Source organism: Aquarana catesbeiana, linkage group LG01 (genome assembly GCF_042186555.1).
Source record: "Aquarana catesbeiana isolate 2022-GZ linkage group LG01, ASM4218655v1, whole genome shotgun sequence".
NCBI lineage: Eukaryota > Metazoa > Chordata > Amphibia > Anura > Ranidae > Aquarana > Aquarana catesbeiana.
Genome location: NC_133324.1, coordinates 667,788,247 through 667,814,271, shown reverse-complemented (window position 1 = coordinate 667,814,271; position 26,025 = coordinate 667,788,247). Strand labels below are relative to the sequence as shown.

The 26,025-nt window shown below is 43.5% G+C and overlaps 1 protein-coding gene across 1 annotated transcript in view; it reads left to right on the top strand.

Moving 5' to 3' along the window:
• The window catches only part of COL25A1 (collagen type XXV alpha 1 chain), a 657,401-nt gene that overhangs the window by 501,343 nt on the left and 130,033 nt on the right, over window positions 1-26,025 (top strand). Inside the window, exons 13-15 of the mRNA XM_073602240.1 lie at window positions 15,426-15,470; window positions 16,363-16,389; window positions 21,745-21,789. Coding sequence (XP_073458341.1) covers window positions 15,426-15,470; window positions 16,363-16,389; window positions 21,745-21,789 — 117 coding nt within the window. The remainder of the gene's footprint in view (window positions 1-15,425; window positions 15,471-16,362; window positions 16,390-21,744; window positions 21,790-26,025) is intronic.

Genomic DNA, 26,025 nt, shown 5'->3' with positions numbered 1-26,025 from the left:
CTCTTTCTCTCTTGTGCTGGGGATAACTCTAAAATTCTGGATATTCCCTCTTTTTTCCGTGATACTGTTCAAAAGTACAATAAAAGGGGTAAATATCGCCAATGGAGACAGCAATACAGGATAGTTAACCCTTACCTACTCTATCCAAAACCACAAATAAATGTTTCCCCTGGAGATAGACATTAAAGTACTGACACAGTGAACATTTACCTCTTTAAATTCGTTTCTGGCCAAATGGAAGTGCTAATATTCACAGGGTGGGGTTCCTAGAGCTGTTACCAGTGGAGGCTGGTTCTCAATATTTTGGTGGAGGGGCGGCAAACAAACTTACCCCCCTCGATCACACTGATGCCCCCCCCTGCTGGAGATGGACGGGAAGGCAGAGGATGAGGGGTAGGGCGGCTACTCCTCGCTCCAGCCAGATTGAAGATCCAGGGCTTCTCCTCCCGGCTGAACGGATGTTGCTTCTCCTCCCAGCCAAATAGGAAGTGGGTCCTGAGACCGGATTGGATTGGCCGGGAGTCCTAAGACTCCCTGGCCAACTGGGTCTCAGGACCGCTATCTGATTTGGTAGGAGGAGAATCAGGAAGACAATAGGGAATATTAATTAGCTATTGACACAGAACTGGGTGGGCTCCTGTGCCCTGAGCCCACCCTTTTTTGAAGACAATTAGAGCCTCAGGCACTAATCATGTGCCTCCAAGAAAAAAAACAAAAACATTGAATTCCAATGCGTCCAGTGCCCTGCCTTCCTCTATAGGGTACATTTTTTACTTTACTTCTTTCTGTTTAAATTAAAGAGGAGGTCCACTTAAACAAAAAATATTAAAAGCCAGCAGCTACAAATACTGCAGCTGCTGACTTTTAATAAATGGACACTTACCTGTCCCAGGGTCCAGTGATGTCGGCAGCCGAAGCTGATCGATCGCTCGTCTCTCGGCTGCCCCCACCGCCATCCTCGGTCAGGGAATGCCTTGCGGCTTCACTGTCCGGTTCCCTACTGCGCATGTGCGAGTCACGCTGCGCGTCTATACTGGTCCCCGTTGTGTTGTGGGAACTGTGTATTTCCCAGAACACAACGGGGGGTGGGCGGGCATTTGCGGCTAGCTATTCCCAGAAGTGGGTGCAGATACCTGTATTATACAGGTATCTGCACCCCCCTCCCCCCTGAAAGGTGCCAATTGAGGCACCGGAGAGGGGGAGGAATCCGATGAGCGGAAGTTCCACTTTAGGGTGGAACTCCGCTTTAAATTAAAATCTGTATAATAGGAACACAATAAAGAGGCTGAAATAAAATTAATTAGAAACTTAACATGGGGATGCATTACACTCATCAACCCTAAAGCTAAAAAAGATTTTCCTTGTCATTGACATAATTTCTTAGAGACATATATTCTGAGGCAAACTATCATATAGTTTTACAAACAACAGTTTAAACTTCATTTTGGGTGAACTTGGCCTTTTTTGTTAATAAAGGATGTTAGCAATATATACCCTATGCAATCCAGCTAATTTAAAAATCGCTTCCGGATTGTAAACAGGCATTTAGAATCTCCTCACTATTTAATCACTTAATCTATGTTTTATTATGTATAATCAGAGGTCACCATGGAAGCATCATTAACAGAGAGCCCCAGTGCTGTCTGTTGGGTTTCTCAGTTGATACATTTTTGGCATGTCTACAACATACGGAAAAAAGGACTAAGAAAACTAAACTTTGTTCTTATACATATGGGTAGGTCAAGCATATTGAAGTATTATGTCCTTGTTTCCCCCACGTGAATAATATATAATTACTGTATCACATTACTACAACGAATGCTTTTATTGAAAGGTAGGGAAGAAATCATCAATGAAGGGAAATGCTAAACAAAATTGTTAGTCACCTGGGAAATATTGCTGAGAATTCCTGTCTAATTTCTCTTGGCTGTCCCTCACCCCAAAAAAGATTTTAGTTGAAGGTGAAAAGTGTACAGAAGTAAGGACAAAACTTAAACTTCCCCTGTCTTAGAGCATTGCATGTTCTATAGTTTCAATGTTCTTACATAAACATTTCACAAGCAGACATCCGTAGCTCTTGTATTTCATCTTACCAATAATTAATCATCAGCTGTGTCTGAATAATATGACAAAATGTAATCGGCCAGGAGCTGAAAAGACCCTGAGCTGAGATATCAATTACACAGCTTTATTAAAAGTGTATTTTTATCTGTAAGTTGTCATAAACCATCAAGACACCACCTCGTCTTTATCAGCACAATGACAAATGCTAAATCACAAGCTCAGCAAGTATGTTAACGCCACCTCGCCTAATGAAGTCTGCAGGTAACTCAACCCCTCTTTATTAGCATAGTGGATCACATTAGGTCCATCAATCATACACCAAACACTGTAACTGGGCACATTTAAAGAAAAGGTACAATAAATAACTTACCAGAAATATATTTTGACATTTGTAGAAAGTACTGGCACAAACATTGTATACTATCAAATAGTTATTATTGTATCGGATATTGATTATTGAATAGAGCAGAGAATATTAAAATAATTGTTACAGGTACAACCATAATGACATCAGGTTAAAGCGGAACTACATACACTGTAGTTGATGCAGCTACAATTGGGCAACTTCAGCTTCATTTATTGTCTAAGACAGGTGGCTGTTGTATAGTCATGCACAGATCAACAGTATCTTTAATACATGAGAGAATATTTCAGGATTTATATAAAATTGTGCCTCTGATAAAAGCATGTTGTGTCTGCTCAGTATGTACAGGCTATTGTGAATAGAATCTCAGAAACAAGGGGTGGCAATACAGATCATTTCAATTAGTGAAACTATTCTTCTGGGAAAGAAGGTGGATTATAACAATGACAAGATCATTAACACTGAATTCCAGACTTGCATCTAAATACACAGTTGAAATACATCCAGTTCTGAGGTTTATACTGCTGCATTACACAGCAATACCAAAAGGATAACAACACTTTTTCTCTATTACAATCTAAAATATATTGCTGATATCTGATATCCCTCTGCCCCCAACCTGTTTATGTGAATGAGCAGCAGCAGACTAATGAGATCATCTCTCTACCCACTCTTTCTTCCCATCATCATGTTCCTTAACAACATATTTGCATGTAGCCTACCTGATTGGCTTCCAGTGCTGGCCCTGCCCTCTCATTTGGTGTTGCTGTATAGGTGATTAAAAAAGACTATTTCAGGTACCTATATGAGTTGCATATGTATAACGTGATGATCATTAGGAAACAGCAAAAAGAAAAAGATAAAGAATCATTAAGGACTAAACGCTTTTTTTCTAAAATTGCCACATAACATAAGCAAATCAAGAGTTTTGCAAATCTACAACCTGTTCTGTGTAATAGAAATGCTTCATGCTATTCCAATATTTTTAAAACCCAGAAGACAAATGAAAAGTGTGATTTTTTGTTTCTGTGTGTAACCTATTATCCACCTTATCAATATTAGCAGCTTTGTAGGTCTGTAACTGTAAGAAAAAGGTGTTGCCCACAACACACTGCACATTTTGCCATGATATATATGCACAAAGTATGACAGGGTGTTAGAAACTTGACTACAGATTACCGTATATACTCGAGTATAAGTCGAGTTTTTCAGCACATTTTTTTTGTGCTGAAAGTGCCCCCTCGACTAATACTCGAGTCAAGCACTTTTCTGCAGCAAAAAATTTCATTTTCCGAACCCACTTTGGGGCCCTGTATCTCAGGGCTACTTGGTGCTAGGAACCCCAAATTTGGTGTGCAAACTCAGTGGAACCGGTACCACAACATATCAAAAGATGGAGTTCCTAGCACTAAGTGGCCCCGAGATATGGGACCCCAAACCCGGTTCGGAAAATGTCATTCTCTGCTGCAGAAAAGTGCTTGACATTTTCTGAACCGAATTTGGGGCCCCGTATCTCAGGGCCACTTAGTGCTAGGAACCCCAAATTTGGTGTGCAAACCCAGTGGAACTGGTAACATAACATATCCGAAAATGGAGTTCCTAGCACCAAGTGGCCCTGAGATACAGGGCCCCAAACCTGGTTCGGAAAGTGTCATTCTCTGCTACAGAAAAGTGCTTGACATTTTCTGAACCGATTTTTGGGGCCCTGTATCTCGGGACCACTTGGTGCTAGAAACCCCAGCTTTGGATATTTTATGGTGCTAGTTCCACTGGGTTTGCACACTAAATTTGGGGTTCTTAGCACTAAGTGGCAAGATACAGGGCCCTAAATTTGGTCAACTGTGTCAATCTGCAGCAATGTAATTTTGGGGGGGGGGGGCGTGTCCGAATGGCGAGGTGAATGGACGCACTGCAGAGGAGCTCTGTCTAGCCCTCTGCAATCCACTGCCATCCGGCATCCACAAACATCAAAAACTGCCCCAAAGCCTATCTAATAACCACTGGGCACTAGGAGAGCCTTTTACTGAGGACATTGGAGCAGATTAGCCGGCGGACTACTTTGTTTTCAGGCCGCGGCCGGCCTTCTACAATCTACAGCCATCCGGCCTCCACAGACATCAAAAGCTGCCCCAAAGCCTATCTAATAACCACTGGGCACTAGGAGAGCCTTTTACTGAGGACATTGGAGCAGATTAGCCGGCGGACTACTTTGTTTTCAGGCCGCGGCCGGCCTTCTACAATCTACAGCCATCCGGCCTCCACAGACATCAAAAGCTGCCCCAAAGCCTACCTGGTAGCCACTGGGCACTGGAGGAGTCCTTCCCTGAGAATATTTAAGTAGATTGGCTGACGGATTGCTTGTTTTCGGGCCGCGGCCGGCCTCACTCCACAGACGCCGGCCGCCATCTTGCGGCCTACGAGACACACAGAATCCCCGGTCTCGGGTGCCGCGGAGGGCGATCGGGGGCCCTGGGGCCGGGAGGGCTGTATCCGGAGCGGAGGGGACACCAGACAAGGCAGAGAAAGCAGGCACTGGATGCTTGCGGCAGGCCCGAGGCCTGTGAGGCCTCCAGCATCACCGCATCTTGGCGCCACGACCGGAGGTAAGGGGGTCATATAATTCACCCTCACTTAAAGTGGCCCCCCCTGGGCATATCTGACAAGTTTATAGCCAGCTCAGACCCATCGCTGACCCCGGTAACACTAGAGACTTCCAGTGACGGCCGCCATCTTACCATCTTGCGGCCTAGCTTACAAGACGGGCCCGCACTATCAGAAACTGTGCCCTGGCTGGACGGTGCTCTCCCCCTTGAACCCATACGGTGTCCCAGCCTTGCGCCCATGTTAATAGGGTGACACCGCTGCTCCTGCAGGCCTGGTCACCCTCCCCAGTCCCCCTCATCTCCGTGGAAGATAGGTTTTGATGGAGAGAGACTAACTATGGATGGCTGAAGACCCGCACCCCTGAGTCCCGTGCTATCCCGACAGCTACAGGCTATTTACATAGCATAGCACACCCACATAATACATGGCGGCAGCTAGCTCACACTCCACGGAGCTTACCGACCCCCAACAAGGCACCATACAGAGGTATCTACTTAGAACTACGCCGATTGATCCCCGAACTCCCAAAGACAAGATGGCACCCGGCCGCAACCCGGGGAAGACCAAGCCTCCCGCCTCAGCAGCAGCTCACACGGCAGAGGACAATAATGAGAGACTTCAGAATTCTACGGGAGAGCCCTCAGCCTCCTCCACAAGGTCAGTCTCATCGTCCGACACAGGCACCGGGGAATCCCAGTCTGCTACGCATCCCCTATCAGGAGAACCCATTAGATCGGAAGCTGCTGCCCTCCTCTCTGCCTTCAGAATGGATTTCGAATCCTGGGCAAGCAAAATGGAAGATTCCCTCCACGTGGAGCTGAACGCCCTGAGGCAACAAGTCACAGCTAACGAGGAAGCAGTATCGGTCTTAACCACGGCTCAGGATGACCACGAGGCACGTATAACAGCCCTTGAATCCTCATCCGCGACACATCTTAGGCGCATACGTCACCAGCAACTCCGCATAGAAGACAGCGAAAATCGCAGTCGCAGAAATAACATTAGACTGCAAGGCATACCGGAGGCAACATCTGGAGCAGAATTGAAACCCACTGTCATAACTATCCTCAATAAAGCACTGGGAAGAGAGGCAACATCACCAATTGAACTGGATCGTGTTCACAGAGTAGGAGGACCAGGGGGGGCCCGAGATGGTCGCCCCCGCGATGTTCTATGTCGGGTCCACTATTACACTTTAAAAGAAGAGATCATGCGAAAGGCATGGAACTTGGGTCCTGTTGACTTCTTTGGTGCCCCTATTCACCTATACCCTGACTTATCTCGCAATACGCTGTATATGCGTAGAGTGGTGCGCCCTCTACTTGACCTTATACGGCAAGCTGGAGCTACCTATACATGGGGTCACCCCTTCAGCATCAAGGTGACACGGGGCGGCAACAGGTTTACGCTCTCTGATCCAGACCAACTGCCCGACTTTTTCCTCTTTATCGAACAAGATCCAGTGGAAGTTTTGAACTGGTTAGACCCTCCAGAGGATAGATCAGGCCAGGTGGGACTTGGTCCACTTCCACAGCGCCGCAGACGTCCTAGGTCCAGATCAGTTTCCTCTGGCCCAGGGATAAGAAGACCTACTTCCCCAGAAGATTAACTCAACAGTTAATTAGAGACTGATGGCTTGTTTTGTCTCCACTGGTTCTTTCCCTGCTCTTTGCCAATTTACAATTTGGCTGGGGTTCGGGTGAGAACATAGATTAGAGTCAATCTTATGCCTCTCATTATGAAGAGCGTCAGGTAATGCGAATGTCTACCAATGCTATGTTTTTGTGTTTTTCTTTTTTCCTTTTTATCTGACGTTTTTCTAAAGATGTTTTGCATTGTCTCAGATTGATTCCTCTGACCTTCCCATGATGATATATGCAGTGGGGGAGGTGTAGCGGGAGTGGGGGGATACCTTCCTCGGAGGGGGGTTTGGTACCCGGTTTTACTCGGTCTCTGCTACAGAGAATATAGGGTTTAAAGGACGTTACACATGGAGCAGAGGATTGCCCCCATGGAGGGATCCCCCACTCTCCCTGCCCTCCATATACCCACCCAATTGTCTTGGCGCAATAACTTTCTTTATATACATGAGACAATGCAATAGTTTTATATATACCTCAGGGTTACTTATTTAAATCCAATGCACACACTTGGTTGATTGTTATCATTTGTTGTGGTTAAGCTGCCTTATGCCCCACACTCGTTTTAAATATCAAGTGTGCCACACATACTACTTGCATGCCTGATATGCTGTCGGGAACACGGCTCAGACCCATTCATCTCGACTTTTCCCCCACAATAGGACAGGCACGGTTTGTGCCTAAAACGTGAATTTTCACGCAGTGTTCTGCGTTCGCGGACACATTAGTTTTCCAGACACATCTTTTTAGGTGTCTTTTCATTTATATCGTATTTCTTCCATTATCCTCATGCTCCTTTCATTTTTCTTCCTCCCCTCCCTCTCTTCCCCTCCTTTGTCTGTTTATCTTTTTCTTCATCTCTTCTTTCTTTTTCTTTCCTGCTCCCTATACCTTTCCTCCATATCTTAATACTTTCTCCCTTTTACAGCTTTTGGCACTCCAGCATGGCTCACACGGTGACTTTGCGCCCACACCTGAAACTTTGTTCGTATAATGTAAACGGACTTAACATAGCGTCGAAACGTGGGCAAATTCTATATCAGATGCACAAAAGACAGGTCAGCATACTCTTGCTGCAGGAGACCCACTTCCATTCTGACTCCACTCCTTCCTGCTCCAATAGATATTTCAATAGATGGATACACAGTACCAACCCGACACAAAAATCTAAAGGAGTATCTATTGCGTTTCATAAAACACTCCCTATTGAGCTGCTTGATCAGGTGACGGACCCCCAAGGCAGGTATGTCTTTGTAAAAATTTTATTATGGGGGACTAAATTTACAATTGCCAACGTATACTTGCCTAACACACACCAAGTCCCATCAGCCTTGCAATACCTAAAGATTTTGGCGGGTTTCACGGAGGGCAAGCTCATACTCGGAGGGGACTTCAATACTCCCCTGGATCCACTTTTGGATTCATCGACATCCCGTTCGTCTATATCCTTTCCAAAAATACGGGCCCTAAAACGTACCATCTACAATATGCATCTCATAGACGTATGGCGAATACTGTACCCGGACTCACGAAACTACACACACTTCTCCAACATCCACCAATCATACAGTCGTATAGATTATTTTTTAGTCGAGCACGGCTGCTTAGATTGGTCCCCCAATTGTGAAATAGACCCTATGGTTTGGTCCGACCACTCACCCATATTCCTGACGCTTACAATCCCCTCTACACCAATAAAAGAATGGACATGGAGGTTAAATGACTCTCTCTTGACTGAACCAGGGTTTGAAACACAGATAGCAGAGACGATATCAAACTTTTTCACAGATCACACATCTGATGACACCTCACCACCCATGAAATGGGAAGCATTGAAGGCGGTATTACGGGGTAGGTTTATTCAGATGGGTGCTCGCATGAAAAAAGAACGTTCAACTGCGATAGTTACGGCAGTACATAAGCTAAGGACACTAGAAACTACTCATAAACGCTCCCCGACGGTTGAACTGCTTACGGAGGTTTCTTCTGCTCGCACCCAGCTTAGAGAGTTATATGAGGCATCAGCCCGCACGTTTGCGAACAAACTAGCTTTTCATCAATATAAATTTAGAGATAAATGTGGTAGATCCCTGGCTCGCACCCTCCACACCAAACAACCTAACTCCTTTATACCTCATATACGGGACAGCTCTGGGAAAACTGTCTCATCACCTTCCGAGATGGGACAGGTGTTCCGGGACTTTTATCAATCCCTATATAATATACCTGCAGCGAGCTCCACTGATCCTCCCCTCACTACAGCGGAAACACAAGCCTTATACATCGAGCAAACTGCATTACCCACTCTAGATGGCGAGACGATAGAGGACCTTGAGGCCCCGATTTCGGAAGACGAGGTTGCCCGCGCCATTACTTCTACCCCATCTGGTAAAAGCCCGGGTCCTGATGGCTTTACTCCGAAATTCTATAAACAATTTGCTACCCTTCTTACTCCCTTCTTGACAAAAGTATTTAACTCCATCTCTGAACGATCAGTGTTCCCACCACAAACCTTAGAGGCACATATTACCCTCATCCCCAAACCAGACAAAGACCTGAATGTTTGTGCTAATTACCGACCTATTTCGCTAATAGGAGTAGATCTAAAGGTGTACGCAAAAATTTTAGCTAATAGGTTGCAACCATTGTTACCCCGTTTAATACACCTAGATCAGGTTGGCTTTGTGAGTGGAAGGGAGGCGCGTGACAACACCCTAAAAACACTCCTCATTGCTGATTATGCTCGGGCCCACAATATCCCATTGTGCCTTCTCACAGTCGATGCGGAAAAAGCCTTCGACCGTGTCGACTGGCAATTTCTCCGCTTATCATTACAACAACTAGGTCTAGGCCAAAACATGATCTCCAGAATAATGTCCCTCTACACATCTCCTTCCGCTAGGATTAGACTAAACGGCTCCCTATCCCCTAAGTTTACTATACACAACGGAACGCGGCAGGGGTGCCCCTTGTCCCCCATTCTTTATGTAATTGTCATGGAACACCTAGCCATTGCCCTTAGAAACAATCCGGCCATACATGGCGTTAGAGTAGGCCCACTACACACTAAAATTGCCCTATTTGCTGATGATCTACTCATATTTGTAACCCAACCACAAATTTCTCTACCCTCCATTATGCAGGAGTTTCAGAGGTATGGAGAGGTTAGTAATTTTAAAGTTAATCTAAATAAGTCAGAAATCCTCAACATTTCACTCCCAACAGCGGTTCTACAACAGCTTACGACTTCCTTCCCTTTTAAGACAAGCTCCACATCTATCCGCTATCTAGGAATCCATATTCCAACAGTCTCATCCCAACTATTCTCCAGCAACTTCACCCCTTTACTTACCAGAACTCAAGCGGATCTGACCACATATGCCTCTAAACAGCTCTCCTGGCTGGGTAGGGTGAATGTCTTGAAGATGGATGTTCTCCCTCGATTCTTATACCTTTTCCAGACCATTCCTATCTATATCCCCACCTCGTTCTTCAAAAGGCTCCGTCAGATCTTCTCTAAATTTATATGGCAGGGACGTCGCCCCAGGATAAAACATGACACAATGATTCTCCCGAAAGTCAGGGGGGGTGCGGGGGTCCCAGATGCCTCTATATACCATAAGGCAGCGGTACTCGTGCGTATAGTGGATTGGTTCCACCACTCTTCCTCCAAACTTTGGGTTCAACTAGAGAAATATCTTAATGAGGCTGATCTTTGCGCCCTGCCATGGACCCCTATGGCTGGGCGTGGGGACGGCTTATTCTCCACTGCTCTTACTCGCCAAACTCTCCAGATTTGGGACCGCATGATCTCAGCGAGTAAATTGTCTAAAATCCAGGGCCCAATGACCCCTCTCTTCGGGACTCCGGCTTTCCCCCCAGCAGCGAACAAGTTAAGATTTGGACCCTGGAGTAGGGATAGCCATAGACGTTTAGCACAGGTCTTACGCGCTGACTCATCCTTGAGAACGGACATACCCTCTCGGACGGAATTAGGGACCTCAACAATGTGGTTACAAAGGGGTCAAATAACGTCATACATACGCACTTTCTCATCCATCTCAGAGATACTGGCCGACCCATCAGACTTTGACGAACTGCTTTTACAACCAGACCCACCAATACATGTAGTATCACTGTTGTATTCCCTACTACTGAACGAATATGCCCCTGACCTTCCAACATATACACAGAAATGGGAAGCGGAGCTGCAACACTCCATCTCCCCCACTGATTGGCAAAAAAGCTTTATCCTAACGCATAGGATTTCCCTGGCAACCAAGAACCAAGAAAAAGGGTTTAAATTATTAACGAGGTGGTACAGATGCCCAGTAGATATTAAAAAGTTTAACCCCTCTTTGACAGACGTGTGTTGGAGATGCCTGTCCTCTAGCGGGACAATGCTTCACATCTGGTGGGCTTGCCCTCCAATCTGGAAACTATGGCAAAAGGTCTTTGATCTTTACAGCAGGCTGATGGCGACATCAATCAAACCCACACCAGAGATAGCCCTATTATCTATACTCCCAGGCCCCCTCAAGTCGATCAAAAAAGATGTACTGCGCCACTTTCTGGCAGCAGTTAGGACAGTGATCCCCCGACATTGGAAAACGACAGATGTGCCTTCCTTGGGAGAATGGGTGGTTGAAGTGGACCAGATAAGAGATCTGGAGCGCCTGTTGGCGGAGGAAGTGGGAAAGGAGGAGCAGTTTACCGCCACCTGGACCTCATGGTCCATGTTTCGCTATTCTAATGAGTTTTCCCTTTGGGTCAGAGATACCCCACCCTTACCCGCCGATTAGCCATGCTGGAGTGCCTGGTGCCTCAGGTACCATCCCACACTTCTACTCACGTTCTTATTTCTGACTTTTTCTGTCTCCTCTTTGTTAAGTACTGAACCGACCACTCACATATATAGTTAAAGATCATATCTTTGGACTAGCTAAATGACTTGATTATCTATAATAGGTGAATAAAAGACTTCTACAGCAGTCTAATTCGTTGAGAGGGAACCCTCAGATAACACCAACCCGCGAAACTACAAGGTTCATTATATGTTGGCCCCCACCCGTATATTATTCCTCTCTTAGAATAAAGATTTCAATATACAATATGATATACCAGTAGTTCACCGAAAGCTGTATGTTAAAATGATCACTCCTGTTTATACATGGGTAAAGTACACCTCACTATTCTATGTATACTATATGTGTTGCCAAACTGTAAAGAATGGTATTTTTCTGTTATATTCTTTGTGTTCTTACTTTTGAAAATAAACTAAGATTGAAAACAAAGCAATGTAATTTTGGGACCCTTTGGGTTCAGAGACCCCAAATTGTGGCTGCAGCTAGGGGGCATCTAGGAACCCTTAACTACCGAGTCTGAAGTTCGGGGGACCTATGGCTGCAAATGGGCACAGTGAGGCTGCAAATGGGCATTGTTGACCCTCTTTTCCACTTACAGTAGCTGTGCATTTCTCACCCTCGTCTTATACTCGGGTCAATAAGTTTTTCCCATTTTTTTGTGGTAAATTAGGGCCTCGACTTATACTCGGAACGACTTATACTCGAGTATATATGGTATTTAAATCTGAGAAATTAAAACTGTGTCATGTCTTTAATTAAAGTGATTCTAAAGGCATACAAAAACCAAACATGGTATACTTATTTGCTCTGTGGCTTGGTTTTGCACAGAGCAGCCCCGATCCATTTCTCTGTCTTTTTTCCCACCTGCTAAGTTCCTACAATACCAAGCCTCTTGCTATGGAGCACTCGAGGAGGCTCACTCCTGAGCCATGTTCTGTGTGTCCATTCACACACAAGCCAGGCTCGACCCCCTGCTCATTCCTTATTAGCTTTGACTGACGGCAGTGGGAGCCAATGGCTTCCGCTGCTGTGTGAGCAATAAGGAGAGAGAGACGTGGGAGAGCCGCTGCTCTCATGCGCTTTGCTGGATCAAGATGGGGCTCAGATGAGTATAAGGGGGCTAGGGGGTGCCTCATCCAAAAGGCTTTTTACCTTAATGCACTGAATAGGGACAAGTAACAAATATAAAGTATGTGTTATACCAATGTGGCTGCAAAAGTGGAAATAAACTTTAAGGGTACTAATTACGATGTACGCTCTTGTTTAGTCTTAGAGCAATTTGAGTCTACTTGCCCCAAGGTCTCCAGCATGGGGTCCCTAAAATTGCTAAAACCTTCTAAGACCTTCCCAGTCCACTTGCTCTTAGAGCCCATCCTATAAAGTGACTGGAATCACCCTGAAAAAGTATTTGCTCCTTCAAAAAATTTGGATTAGCGATAGCCTATTGATTAGAGCTTCCTGGAAAAATGGATGGTTCCTCTAGTGGACCTGCCATCTCTTGTCTTAACAAGATGCTAATGTTCCCTGTATAGAATAATCCCAAGTTCAAGGACCCGGTGGACAAAAGGTTACCGGCCCTCTTTAAGCCCCTTTTCTCCTTTGAGGGGCTCTGATATGCAATCAACGGTTGCTTCCATGGCATTCTGACAGATACTTGCTGATTGGACCAAGCACGTGGCTTGAGACCCTAGCTCCATCTTAACAGATTCCTTCATTCACTATCAACTAGAGCTGCTTCTTGTGATATTACACTACTTTTGCAAATGGCTTTGTGGATATGCTTCTCCAGCTCCCCAGGATGAGCCTCCTCTTTGTCCATATGTAGAGGAATCTTTGGCTCACGGGTGACTGTCTGGTCCCTCCTTGGAGTATGTACTAGTGTTTCGAGATGGAGTGGAGTCATTGTTTCTTAAAACAAAACATCAAGTTTATTAAAAAGGCACATTGTATGGCTTATGTCTCCCACTTCCTCAGTTTAATGGTGTTATATAGGAATTCAGCACTTCCTAGGTCCTTCACATAGACCTACACTGATGAGCGCAGAACAACTAGAAGCAATAAATTCCTGTATAACACTGTTAAACTGAGAAAGTGGCAAACTTAAGCAAAGAAACGTGCCTTTGAAATTTTTTTTAAATTTCATATTAATTTTAAGACACAATGGGGTTGATTTACTAAAGGCAAATAGACAGTGCACTTTGCAAAGTGCAGTTGCCCTCTGCAAGTGCAGTTTCTCCAGAGCTTAGTAAATGAGGTAAGGCTTCGCTTTGCAAAGAATATCTAATCACATGCAAGGAAAATAAAAAAACAGCATTTTTGCCTGCACATGATTGGATGATGGAAGTCAGCAGATCTCCTGCTCATTTACTAAGCTCTGAAGCAACTGCTCTTGCAGAATGCAACTGCATTTTGAAAAGTGCACAGTCTTTTTGCCTTTAGTAAATCAACCCCTATGACTCTGCTCCATCTCTAAACATTAGTACATTTTCCATTAGGTGCCTCTGCCATCCTCAAACCTTTTTCTTCTTTCCCAAAAGTCCCCTTTGTGGACCTAAGACTGGGACCCCCAAGGCATTGAGAGCGACCAACACCACTCTGAAGACAGGGGTATTTTCCACATGCACACTTAAAAGATTGTGTGGACCACTTAGCTGGGTTACCCGCAACCTCACCAAATGTAAGTCAAACTGCTTTTCATTTCTCCTCTTTTTTGAATTAATACTGTCTATTTGTTACACTATAAGGCTATCTTGCCTCCTTCGTTTTTATTTTTTTCAGTGGAGACCTTGAAGCTCTTTCTTCATACTTACCTTTGAGGACCACCCCCTCAGCAGTCAACCCATCCTGCTTCTCAATTGATTACTTTAACAGCTTGACTGTTGAAGCCTAGGTCCTAAGCAACAGGGGCCTATTGAATTTGGTCATCCCTACCACTGGTGCTGAATGCTTTGGCGATTCCATGGGATCAGTTCCACCTGATCTATTTCTTTCTGTCTCTCCAGCTTTTCCCTCCTCTGCTTCACAGGCTCTAGATGGCATTCCAGGAATTCTCATTTCACCAAACTGTCCCAGGAGGACATGGTACTCGGACATACTCAGACTCTTAGCGGACACTCCATGGGCCTATCCGGATCACCCAAACCTTCTGTCCCTTAAGCTGCTTCTCTGTTGATTGCTATTGAAACCAGTGGCCTATCAGATTTGGTCATCCCTACCCTCTTGAAGGCTAGGAAACTGACTCACAAGGTCTACCATATGTTCAGGCACCTTTCCAAAGTTTAGTCCCTAATTCTAAACTATTTGAGCTCCCAGACTGGGACAGCGACTCTGGGACATTTATAATAAATGATTTTTCATTAGGCTTTCGTTTTGGTGTGGCCCTACTATATTTTTTTCAATCTTTTCGGTTGTGGGTAAAGTCAGGCTTGGTGTGTATGTTTTTAAGTAAGGTGTATTGTTATTTATGTACCAATAAAGTGTATACTATTTAGTACCCATCTTCCTCAAAGTCCTTTTTTGTTTTGAGCCAGTTCACTAGCAACCATGTAACACCATGCTTGGTTAATACTTACTCATACTTCACAGATTTTTAACACTGGCAGTTCATTTCCCTTTCTCCAATTTATAATTAGCCCAGGGAACGCATAGGACAGTACACTGAACAATACAATAATTCCCCAGCACACTATACTACTAATTAAACTGTTTCGAGATTTAGGTTAAAACTAGATGTCCTAGAAAAAGTTATCTTTCTCAAAATGTAGACCTATTTAAAAGCTGTGCCTACGTAAAACCTACAATGATGTCATATCTATTAAAATATGCAAAAATATATTTGTAAAATGTGTTACATTTTTTTAATGTTATTATGTTATTTTTTTGTTCTAGGGGGATCAAGGTGCACCTGGATTAGATGGCATACAAGGGATAAGGGTGAGTTGAAAACACGCAGCCAACAGCTATAGCATACAAAACTATAATTATTTTTATTCCATTGTGCTGTCAAAGCAAGTCTGCTACTGGGGTGATTTATCCTCACATGAACCGGAATTAAAGCTCAAAGTATTTGACATCATAATAAGGCAAAATAATAGTGAAAACTGTAGCTTAAAATATAACTAAAGGCAAAACTTTTTTCTTTCTAGTTTTTGACAGAGTAGAGATGGATTAGAACACCTGTCGGGTTTTTATTTCTCCCCCCTACTCCATTAAGCCCCGTACACACTCGCTGGGTTGAACCGAAAAAACTGACAGCTCAGGTCGGAGCCGCTGTACTAACAATCCAATGTTAGTACAATAATCTCCCCTGCTGTGCTTTTGTGTTCTGACAGGGGGACAGTCCCCCTGCCAGAACACTCCGATCAGCGCTCTCAGCCATTGGCAGAGACAACTTGAGGTTGGTCTGCTTATTTTCTCTTTGTCCAGCATCATCCACCTTGATAAAAATCCTCTGTTCCTTCACATCCAATGCTCAGAAAATAGGTAACCAATGAAATCATGCAAAAAAAAAAAAGAAACTTAGAGGGACCAGTATTTTAACCGGTAAAACTATTTATTCCCCTTGTACATGCTTATATATGTAATATATATATTGTATGTACAGTAGATAATAAAAGTGCCAAGTTCCAAGATGGCAGCCTGGGTACTTCTGGTCCCGGTGTGCATCTGACATCACCTCTGACATGTTTCGTCGGTTAACTTTCTCAAGGAATGTGTATTCTTACATATTATTATTAGCTTTGTCCAATAAGATTTGACAATATTTGTGTATTTAGTCTATTCTGTGTGTAACCTATTAAAATTAAAGTATTTTTTTTTTCTCAAGGGTGATCAAGGTGAACCTGGTGAAAAGGTAAGATATTTGGCATTCTATTCTTGATAAAAAAACGAATATATATATATAATATGATAGATAGATAGATAGATAGATAGATAGATAGATAGATAGATAGATAGATAGATAGATAGATAGATAGATAGATAGATAGATAGACAGCAGCCCTTCAAATTTTCCACTCGCCTACACGTATTTTGCTGGCGAGCGTGGGCTGCCTGAGAGTAGGGGCGAGCACCTTTGGCAGGCAGGGTTGAATGGGAGTCATTCTCCCAGTGATCGTCGAGGGGAAGAGAGAAGAGAGAGCCGGCAGGATCATCAGAGTACAGGGAACATCGCTGTAACAGCTTTCATTTGAATTGCTGAGTGTTCTCCGCACTTGCTGTCACATACAGCCCTGCCTCCTGGCCTGGGTACTTTGATAGACAGAGCATCCGTCCAATCACAGGACGTGTGACGTATATCAAAGTACCCAGGCCAGGAGGCGGGGCTGTATGTGACGGCGACTGAGGGGAACACTCGGCAGTCGGCAATTCAAATGGAAGCAGTTACAGCAATGTTCCCCGCTCTCTGATGATTGAGCCGGCAATCCTCTTCCTCTCCTCTCTTCCCCTGCACAGGTGAAGCAGCATTGATGGACACAAGTAGGCTGCATTGTTGGGCACAGATGAAGCAGCGTTGATGGGCACAGGTAGGCTGCATTGTTGGGCACAGGTGAAGCGGCATTGATGGACACAGGTAGGCTGCATTGTTAGGCACAGGTGAAGCGGCATTGATGGACACAGGTAGGCTGCATTGTAAGACACAGGTGAAGCGGCATTGATGGGCACAGGTAGACTGCATTGTTGGGCACAGGTTAGTTACATTGATGGGCACCAGTAGGCTGCATTGTTGGGCACAGGTGAAGCGGCATTGATGGGCACAGGAAGGCTGCATTGTTGGGCACAGCTGAAGCAGCATTGATGGGCACAGGTAGGCTGCATTGTTGGGCACAGGTGAAGCGGCATTGATGGGCACAGGTAGGCTGCATAGTTGCGCACAGGTGAAGTGGAATTGATGGACACAGGTAGGCTGTATTGTTGGGCACAAGTGAAGCGACATTGATAGACACAGGTAGGCTGCATTGTTGGGCACAGGTGAAGCGTCATTGATGGACACAGGCAGGCTGCATTGTTGGGCACAGGTGAAGCGGCATTGATGGACACGGGTAGGCTGTATTGTTGGGCACAGGTGAGGCTGCATTGATGGGCACAGGTAGGCTGCATTGTTGGGCACAAGTGAAGTGGCATTGATGGACACAGGCAGGCTGCATTGTTGGGCACAGGTGAAGCGGCATTGATGGACACGGGTAGGCTGCATTGTTGGGCACAGGTGAGGCTGAATTGATGGGCACAGGTGAATCTGCATTGATGGGCACAGGTGAGGCTGCATTGTTGGGCACAGGTGAGGCTGCACTGATGGGCACTTATAAAGTTGTTGTTAATATTTATTTTTATAACCTAATTCTGCATAAAACATTTAAGTGTAATTTCATGAGATAATTTATGAGGGTGTGTTTAGGGGCGGAATAAGGGGCGGGGCAGGCTAGGGGTGGGGTGGGGCAACTGGTGGCGAATAACCCTTGATGCCTGGCTAGTAGCTCAGGACTTTAAATTTTGAGCCCTGTATACAGTATATACTGTATATAGGCCAAAATATGAATATATATATATATATATATATATATATATATATATATATATATATATATATATATATATATACACACACAGTATCTCACAAAAGTGAGTACACCCCTCACATTTTTGTAAATATTTTACTCAACTTCTTTGGTTAACAATGACAAGGCCTGTTCTGGGTGGAACCTGTCCTGGTAAACCGCTGTATGGTCTTGGCCACCGTGCTACAGTTCAGTTTCAGGGTCTTGGTAATCTTCTTATAGCCTAGGCCATCTTTATGTAGAAAAACATGGGGTGGGTGCAGCGCTAATATCAGTGTGAGAAAAACAAAACAAAAAAATTTAAATTCATGTCAAATATTCAGTAATGGTGAAAAACCTAAAATGGAAAACTAAGGCAGAGTCTCAATGCCTATAATGTGAGAAACTGAGAATCAATATTGCATCTATATTAAAGTGAACCCATTAAGGCAATGTAAAACTTTGTACATGGCAAATATAGGATACAAGTGCCAAAAAAATAAATAAATAAATAAAAACCACCAACTTGTTCAGGTGCATAAAATCAAAAATGCATGAAAACTCACATGAACACATAAATTCACATAAATCACAAGATCATTGAGGTGAATGAAATCAGAAATCTTGAAAGTCTACATAAACCAACAGTGAAATAGAACACAATCAAAAAATGTGAAAAAGAAAAGAGATTATTTAAACCAGAACAAAGTCCCAAATAAAGATAAACAGTATTTCAGAAGGTAAGACTTTTGTGAGATAATGTATATAATATATATATATATATATATATATATATATATATATATATCTAGTTTGGGCTATTTTACAAATTTATGAGAATTTAATAAATAGTCTGCATATATATTTGTATGTAGAAAAGCCCCCGAAAATATCAAAACAATATTTTTGCTAAAAATACACTAAAATCATTATTAGCAGACATATACACAACATAACTTGCAAAATTCCTGCTAAATCTAACATAAAACTGTATTGAGTTGATAAATAAAGCTCTGTGTGTGCCTGTAAGGTGTGAATCAGCATAGGGATGCATAGGCTGGACAAACACAAACGCAGGTTCTAATTTGACAGGCATGTGAGTGCAGGTGTATGGCCCCGAATATAGACAGTGTGCATTCGGGCCATCCACACCCACTTGCACATCTGTCAAATTACGACTTTTGCTGTGTCCCGCATAGAATAATAGGCAGCTCCTGCAAATAAACAAGCCGCTCATTAATGTTGTATGAGTCAGAGATCCCATGTGAATGAGCCATTGTTTTTTTAAATTTCACAACCCTGTTGAGGGAAGCTTTGGTGAAAAATCAGGGGTTTGAGCAGACCCCTGATGTCCCACCTTTGAGACAGAAAAAGGAATTAAGGACATAGGTGCACAATAGTTTCTCTGTAGCACCAGCTTCAAGGCAGATGAATGAACAGGAAGTACTCTGTACAGAGGCTTCCTGTTTATTCACAAATTGAAGAAACACACAGTGAGTGATTATGTAACCACCAATATAACAGAACATTTATACTGACCACTAACATAACAAGAGCATTTTTTGTTTTATTCAAACCATGTTTTAAATCCCCAAGGCATGATTCTTTGTCATGAGACCTATGTGTGTGTCTGTGGTACTCTCACAGTAATAAGGTGTATTTTGTAGGTACAAGGTCTGCAACATATGTGTGCAGTGTATACAAAGACAGTAGTATTGTACATACTTACCCGAGTCCTGTAGTGATCCAGCGATGTGCTTGACTCCAGGACTTCTCTCCTCCCTCTGCTCTCTGCTCTCTCACAGGCTTGGTCGAGCAGTAGGAGCCATTGGCTGCTGCCCTGTCAGTCACATCCATTAGGCAGAGAGCTGGGGGTAGGGCTGCATGTATCAACAGACACACAAAGCCTGGCTCTGAACCAAGCCTGCACATGTGCCACCATAAGAAGTGGCTTCCTATGGTGGCACACAGAGAGGAGGAGGAGCCAAGCGAGCCAGCGGGGGATCCCAAAAGAGGATGTTTGGGGCTGCTCTGTGCAATGCCATTGCACAGAGAAGGTAAGTATACCATGTTTATTATGTTAAAACATTTTAAAACATTTACACTTGCTTAAAGCTACACTGTTGTGCGATTTGGCAATGTGCACTGTTTGCTGTAGCACAGCTTCTTTCTCTTCAGTGCATTCAAGAGTCTTAGAATCCTAATAGCACCTGTGTGTACTGTAAATTTCTTGGTCATTAAAATGACAGTCAACCTTCTCAGGTCTATTGTAATTACTACACTGTACTGTACTTCTTACCAGAATATAAGTGCATGTGCCACATGGATGGATCCCTGTGCTGCATGCCTGTAGCCACTGATGGCTGCCGCCAGAGCTTTTTTTCTCAAGCAATAGGTGGTGGAACTTAACCCCGGCCTCACAAAAGCCCTCCCCCTACACACACCCTCCAAATCACATCAAATAGTGGGTGTGTTCAGTCAAATTTCACAAAAACAGTAGGAGGGTCTTAAAGGGGCATTAAATATCAGGATTGCATTACATACAAAGTGCAGAGCTGTCACTTGTAAACACAGAAACCAGACTTCTGTGTTTACAAGTGATTGTGGTGAGCAGGCACCAAAGGGTCTGAGCCAGAGGTGGTGGAACTGAGTTCCACCAAGTTCCCCCTGAAAAAAAGCCCTGGCTGCTGCTGATCCAACACAGACAGGCTACAGCCTATCCTGTTCTTCAGCACCTACTTACTGAAGGAGGCAGGCAACTAGTGATATCACTCTGTCAGGGGAGGGCTGAAATTTTTATTTTAGTATTATTGCCAACTGTGGCGTCGGCTTTTGCTAATGCGCACCAAAAAAAAGGTTTCCTCCCTGGTTTTGTTCCCCTCTGATAAACTGATAGGGCTCAGGGAAATAATATACTGTATATATTGGACCACTTGTTAGCTGCAGGGAAGCATATATAAACTGCCAGCATACCTAAAGAAGCCTAAAGCTACCAGGCTCCCCTGTTAAAATGATGGGGCTCAGGCCCATACAGGAGCACAAGTGGTACCCCTTTATCAGTGGTCCTGCCTGTTTCCACAGCAATTTGTTTTGTTATTGGAGGTAAGAGGTGTCAGAGGGGAAGTCAAGGGTTATCTTGGGGAACAATAAGAGTTGTGAGGTCACCAGGGATTTTATGAATATCTATGAAATGAATGACTCATATCTGTGCCTCACTTACTTTTACTACTTTTACTATGCTTTATACTGCTGAGAAATGTTGAGAAATGTTGGAAAGTGTTGCCTGTGATTTCCGATTCTAAACATTTTTTTCATTGCTTGTCACTATTTGAGCTGACTTCTATATTATTAAGTTACACTATAATATGTTAACTATGTTGATTTATAATGTAAGAATTTTATTTAAAAAAATACAGTGAAACTAATAGGGGTAGGGTCACTCACAAAATATTCACTGCAGTTGAATCTTCCCTGGTGCATGTGTTTTACATTTCAGGGAATGATTAAGCACCTGTGAATGTCACATTTACTGCTTTATAAATATGAGCCTAAGTATTTAACCCTTTATAAATAGGACAAACCTTCACAAAATGTTAATATGATCAATACTCCCTCATGTAAAGGGAGGTAAGAAAAGAGCATGCACAAATTCTATATATTTTAATTATTCACAGGGTGACATGGGTGAAGCTGGTCCTAAAGGTGAAAACGGAGAAAAGGTATTTATTTTTTGTGGAATGTTGTTGGTTTTGGGTTGGCCTTTCCAAGAGCCAGAGGCATGTTACAACATAACTCTAATAAAAATCCATCTTTAAAATGTGAATTATGTTTAGGTAAAATAAACAAAAATGTGCCCTGTAATACATGCATGTTTCTCCCTGTTTTGTCTTTGTCTCTTTAAAAATATTGCATATACAGAAAAACTATATATGAAAAAGAAAGAGATGGTAAACATAACCTTAGGGATATACATTACAAAACCTCTTTCATAATCCTTAATAATATGAAAGCTAAGTCAAAGCTTCTTCACATTGGCCTAGCTGTTGATTGGCATGTCAGTAGAGGCTTTCCCTCAGCAGGTGATCAGGAGGGGACATGCCACTTCCCGTACACACGTGTGAAAAGGGATTTCTCACTGAAATTCCCATTTGCTCTGTCACAACCACATCTATTGTATGTGGTTGCATCTCAGTTGCAGTGTGGCCCCACTTACCTCTATACCATATTTTTTTGCCAGTGCTTTGCTGCTGCGCCAATGTTTATGGGGCTGTTTAGGTTTTCCAAGGCAGCTGAAGTGAGTTAAAAATGCACCTCAACTGCCTGGTTCTGCTGCTTTACAGTGCCCATGTGAAAGCACCTTAATGCCGCGTACACACGACTGGACTTTCCGGCAGAAAAGGTCCGACAGAATCATTCAGTTCGTGTGTGGGCTTCATCGGACTTTTTCTTTCGAAAATTCTGACTGACCTAGAAATAGAACATGTTTTAAATCTTTCCGACAGAATCAATTCCTATCAGGAAAACCGTTCGTCTGTATGCTATTCCGACGGACCAAAAATGACGCAAGGGCAGCTATTGGCTACTGGCTATTGAACTTCCTTTTTTCTAGTCCCGTCGTACGTCATCATGTTCTAAATGATCGGACTTTGTTGTGATCGTGTGTAGGCAAGTCCGTTTCAGCGGAACTGCGTCGAAAAAAACTTCAGAGTTCATTCCGACGGAAAAAGTTTCATTTGCTTAGTACAGTTTCACTTTTGCATTGCATGTCTTAGAGCTGTGATGGCGAACCTTGGCACCCCAGAAGTTTTGGAACTACATTTCCCATGATGCTCATGCACTCTGCAGTGTAGTTGAGCATCATGGCAAATGTAGTTCTAAAATATCTGGGGTGCCAAGGTTCACAATCACTGCCTTAGAGTTTCGTTTTGCCTCATTCTGCCTCCAGTAGTGATTTGCTCTCTTCCTTCTCCTTTCACTACCCACTTCTTTCTGTCTAATGGCCAATTAGATTTTAAGAAAATTTCAGTCTAACCCACCAATAAGTTCCCCCCACCCCTGGTTACATGTGCTTATTCTGTTTCTACCAGCCCCCTGAAAGCCTCTTCACTTGATTCCTATAATTGCACACTTCCCCACACTCTTAGGCAGTCCCCTCACTGCACTCTCAACCAAACCTCCCTCCTGTACCGTACCTGCAGTCCCCCTTCTCTCAGGGTATGCACCACCCTTTCTCCCTTATCACACCTGCAGTTATATCTTCTCTTACCACCCACCGCAATAACGTTAAAGGAGATAGCACTAAACTAAAATGAAAGCTGAATATCTGTGTGCCTGACATTTTTTATTTTTTTGCTGAAGAAATCACCTATTGATTTATAAGGATACAGTGTTATGGCAGTTGTTCATTGTGGAGAGCTCTAAACTCAAACAGATACTGATTATCTGTGTATCTCTGCCTTTATTGTTGAACAGAGCACCAATTGAATGTTACATTTATACAATAGATTACATGCTACAAGGATACAGTGTTCTGGCAGTCGTTCATTGTAGAGGGAACTAAACTATCTTTATACCTTATTTGTGGGAAAGCTTCGGAGTCCACAAAACTGTTTGATAGTGTATATGTTCTTGCGTTCCATGGATAATACATCTGCTATAACCTTGTTGCGATGAGACTCTGATCTTATCTTTTCCTGATGTCCTATTGTTTATATAATAGACAATAGAACACATTTATCTCTGCTCATCTTAGTAGCATAAGTAAGTGTATTATAGTCCAATACTCAGTCAGGGCTATTATCACTATGCTTTCTGCATTTTTAAAGAGGCAAAACATGCGCATGTATTGTTAAGATATCGCCTATATTTTGTGTTTTTTTTAACCTAAACATACATTTTAAGCCATGCTAAAGTACAATGTGCAATGCTCTTCATGAATGTGCAAAAAATACTTTTTAGCTCCTTAGTTGTCATGTGTCATTTTAAGTAATACAGCATTATAGGAGCATGGCCTCCTAGATGTATAACGCAATACCTAATCATTTTAATCAAAAAAGAAAGAAAAAGATGATGGCATCCAATTAACCTGCCGGATATTAGTGGTGACCTAACAATTGCCAGTCTTAAGGATTTAAAACTCCTTTAGCAAATCATTCTTTTTGAGTTATTTCCTTTGCATTAAATAATTTTAAGCTAACATGTTTGAGATGAAATACATTAAGCATTTGAACATGTGCTGGTCAGGTGGATGGAATGAGCATGAAGATGCAGCTGTAACTTTGAAAATAATGTAAGCAGGCTTACAAATATACAGTTGGGGAATGTCCACTGTTGGATTATACATGCCTGTAGAACTGACTGAAGTTTATAAGGCTAACACACAAACAGATGCTCCTTTGAGAAAATGATAAAGATCAAGTTGGGTTTTCAGAGCGGGCTTGAAATCCCTTGGCTTTCTCAATGTGTATCTGTAACAAGTAGAAACAAAGTAATTATCTGCAAATGTCTTCGAAAACATTGCAAGAGCTCTCTCTGTTGAACTTTAGACTCTTGATTTTTAAATGAACTGTGGAAAAATTCTGGTCTACCAATAACGGAGTTAACCTTGACCACGGTGAAAAAGTTATTGTCTTAAATCAGTTTATTCAGTTGAATTATTTTTTCTGCATTTACAGATCTAAGCTTGAAATACCTAAAAGTTCAGTGACAATTATTTTTTCCATAAAATAAATATTTTATGTTCTTGAGATGCTTCATATTCCATAATAATTATACATGTTAGTACATTATGCATAGTAAAAGAGGGTGATAGGAAACCCATACATTTCCTAATTCATTTATTTATTGCAGAGGCAGCTCTAGGCTTTGTGAGGCCTTGTGAGGCTTTGTGAGGCCTTAGGCCACATTTTCGACATGAGGCCTCACTCACACCCTTTGCAGGGGTTAAGGAAGAACCCCCTAGGTGGAGCATCTAATTACTAATGCTGCTTGTGTGGGTGGGATGTGTACTGTGCCAATCACATGGGATGAATAAGAGAGGAGGGTCAGCAGGGATTGGCGCAGTACACATCCCACCTACACAAGCAGCAGTGGTAATAAGATGCTCAGCTTCAGGGTTCTTCCTTAGCCCCTGAAAAAATGAGGATGGGGATGGGAACCATAGAGTAGGGGAGAAGGAGGAGGGGGTAAAAAGGGGGGAGTGGGTAGGAGATGAGGGATGGGTAGAGGAGAACTGGAGTGAAGCTGGGGGATCCTGGTCTGTATAGGGATAAAAAAGGGGGAGGATTTGTCCTGGCATGGGGGGGTGGGGGGAGAGGCAAATAGATGGGTGCCAAGGGGACTAGAGAGAGGGATGGGGGGGTACTGTCGGCTGGTGAGGAATAGCCATAGTATAATTGAAGCAAATGGGCTGTCTGGGAGGGGGAGAGGGAGGGAGAAAGAAAGAAGGAGAGAGATGGAGGAAGGAAGGAAGGGTGCCCCTTACATCGGAATACGCACTGGGGGGCAGGAGAGAGAAGGGAGATGGCTGGATCAGGCTTCATCTTTCCACTTCTGGCTGCTGGTCTTCAAACTTTTTGCCCACACATCCCCTTCTCTTAGGCAGAACACTGTCAGAGAGTGTGGTGGGGGCAGACACAGGAGGAGAGGACAGGAGCAAAAGCAGGTCTCTCTCTTCCCGTCTGTGCAGAAGGGGGAACTGTCAGTGCAGTGGCTCTATCTGGCTGTGATCCAGAGCTTCAGTGAGCTCCCGTCCACCGGTGAATTGGTCCTGATCACAGCCACTAATCAAAGCAGATTGTACAGTTTACAGACTGGCTGGGACTTGGCACTGTGCTGATGGCAGGGAGATCCCTGCTGCCAGCCTCAGAGGTGGCTCTCTAAATAAGCAAATTAGGTGGCTGCGAGGCCTCTGTGAGCGAAGGCCTTAGGTTACTGCCTAATTTGCCTAATTAAAG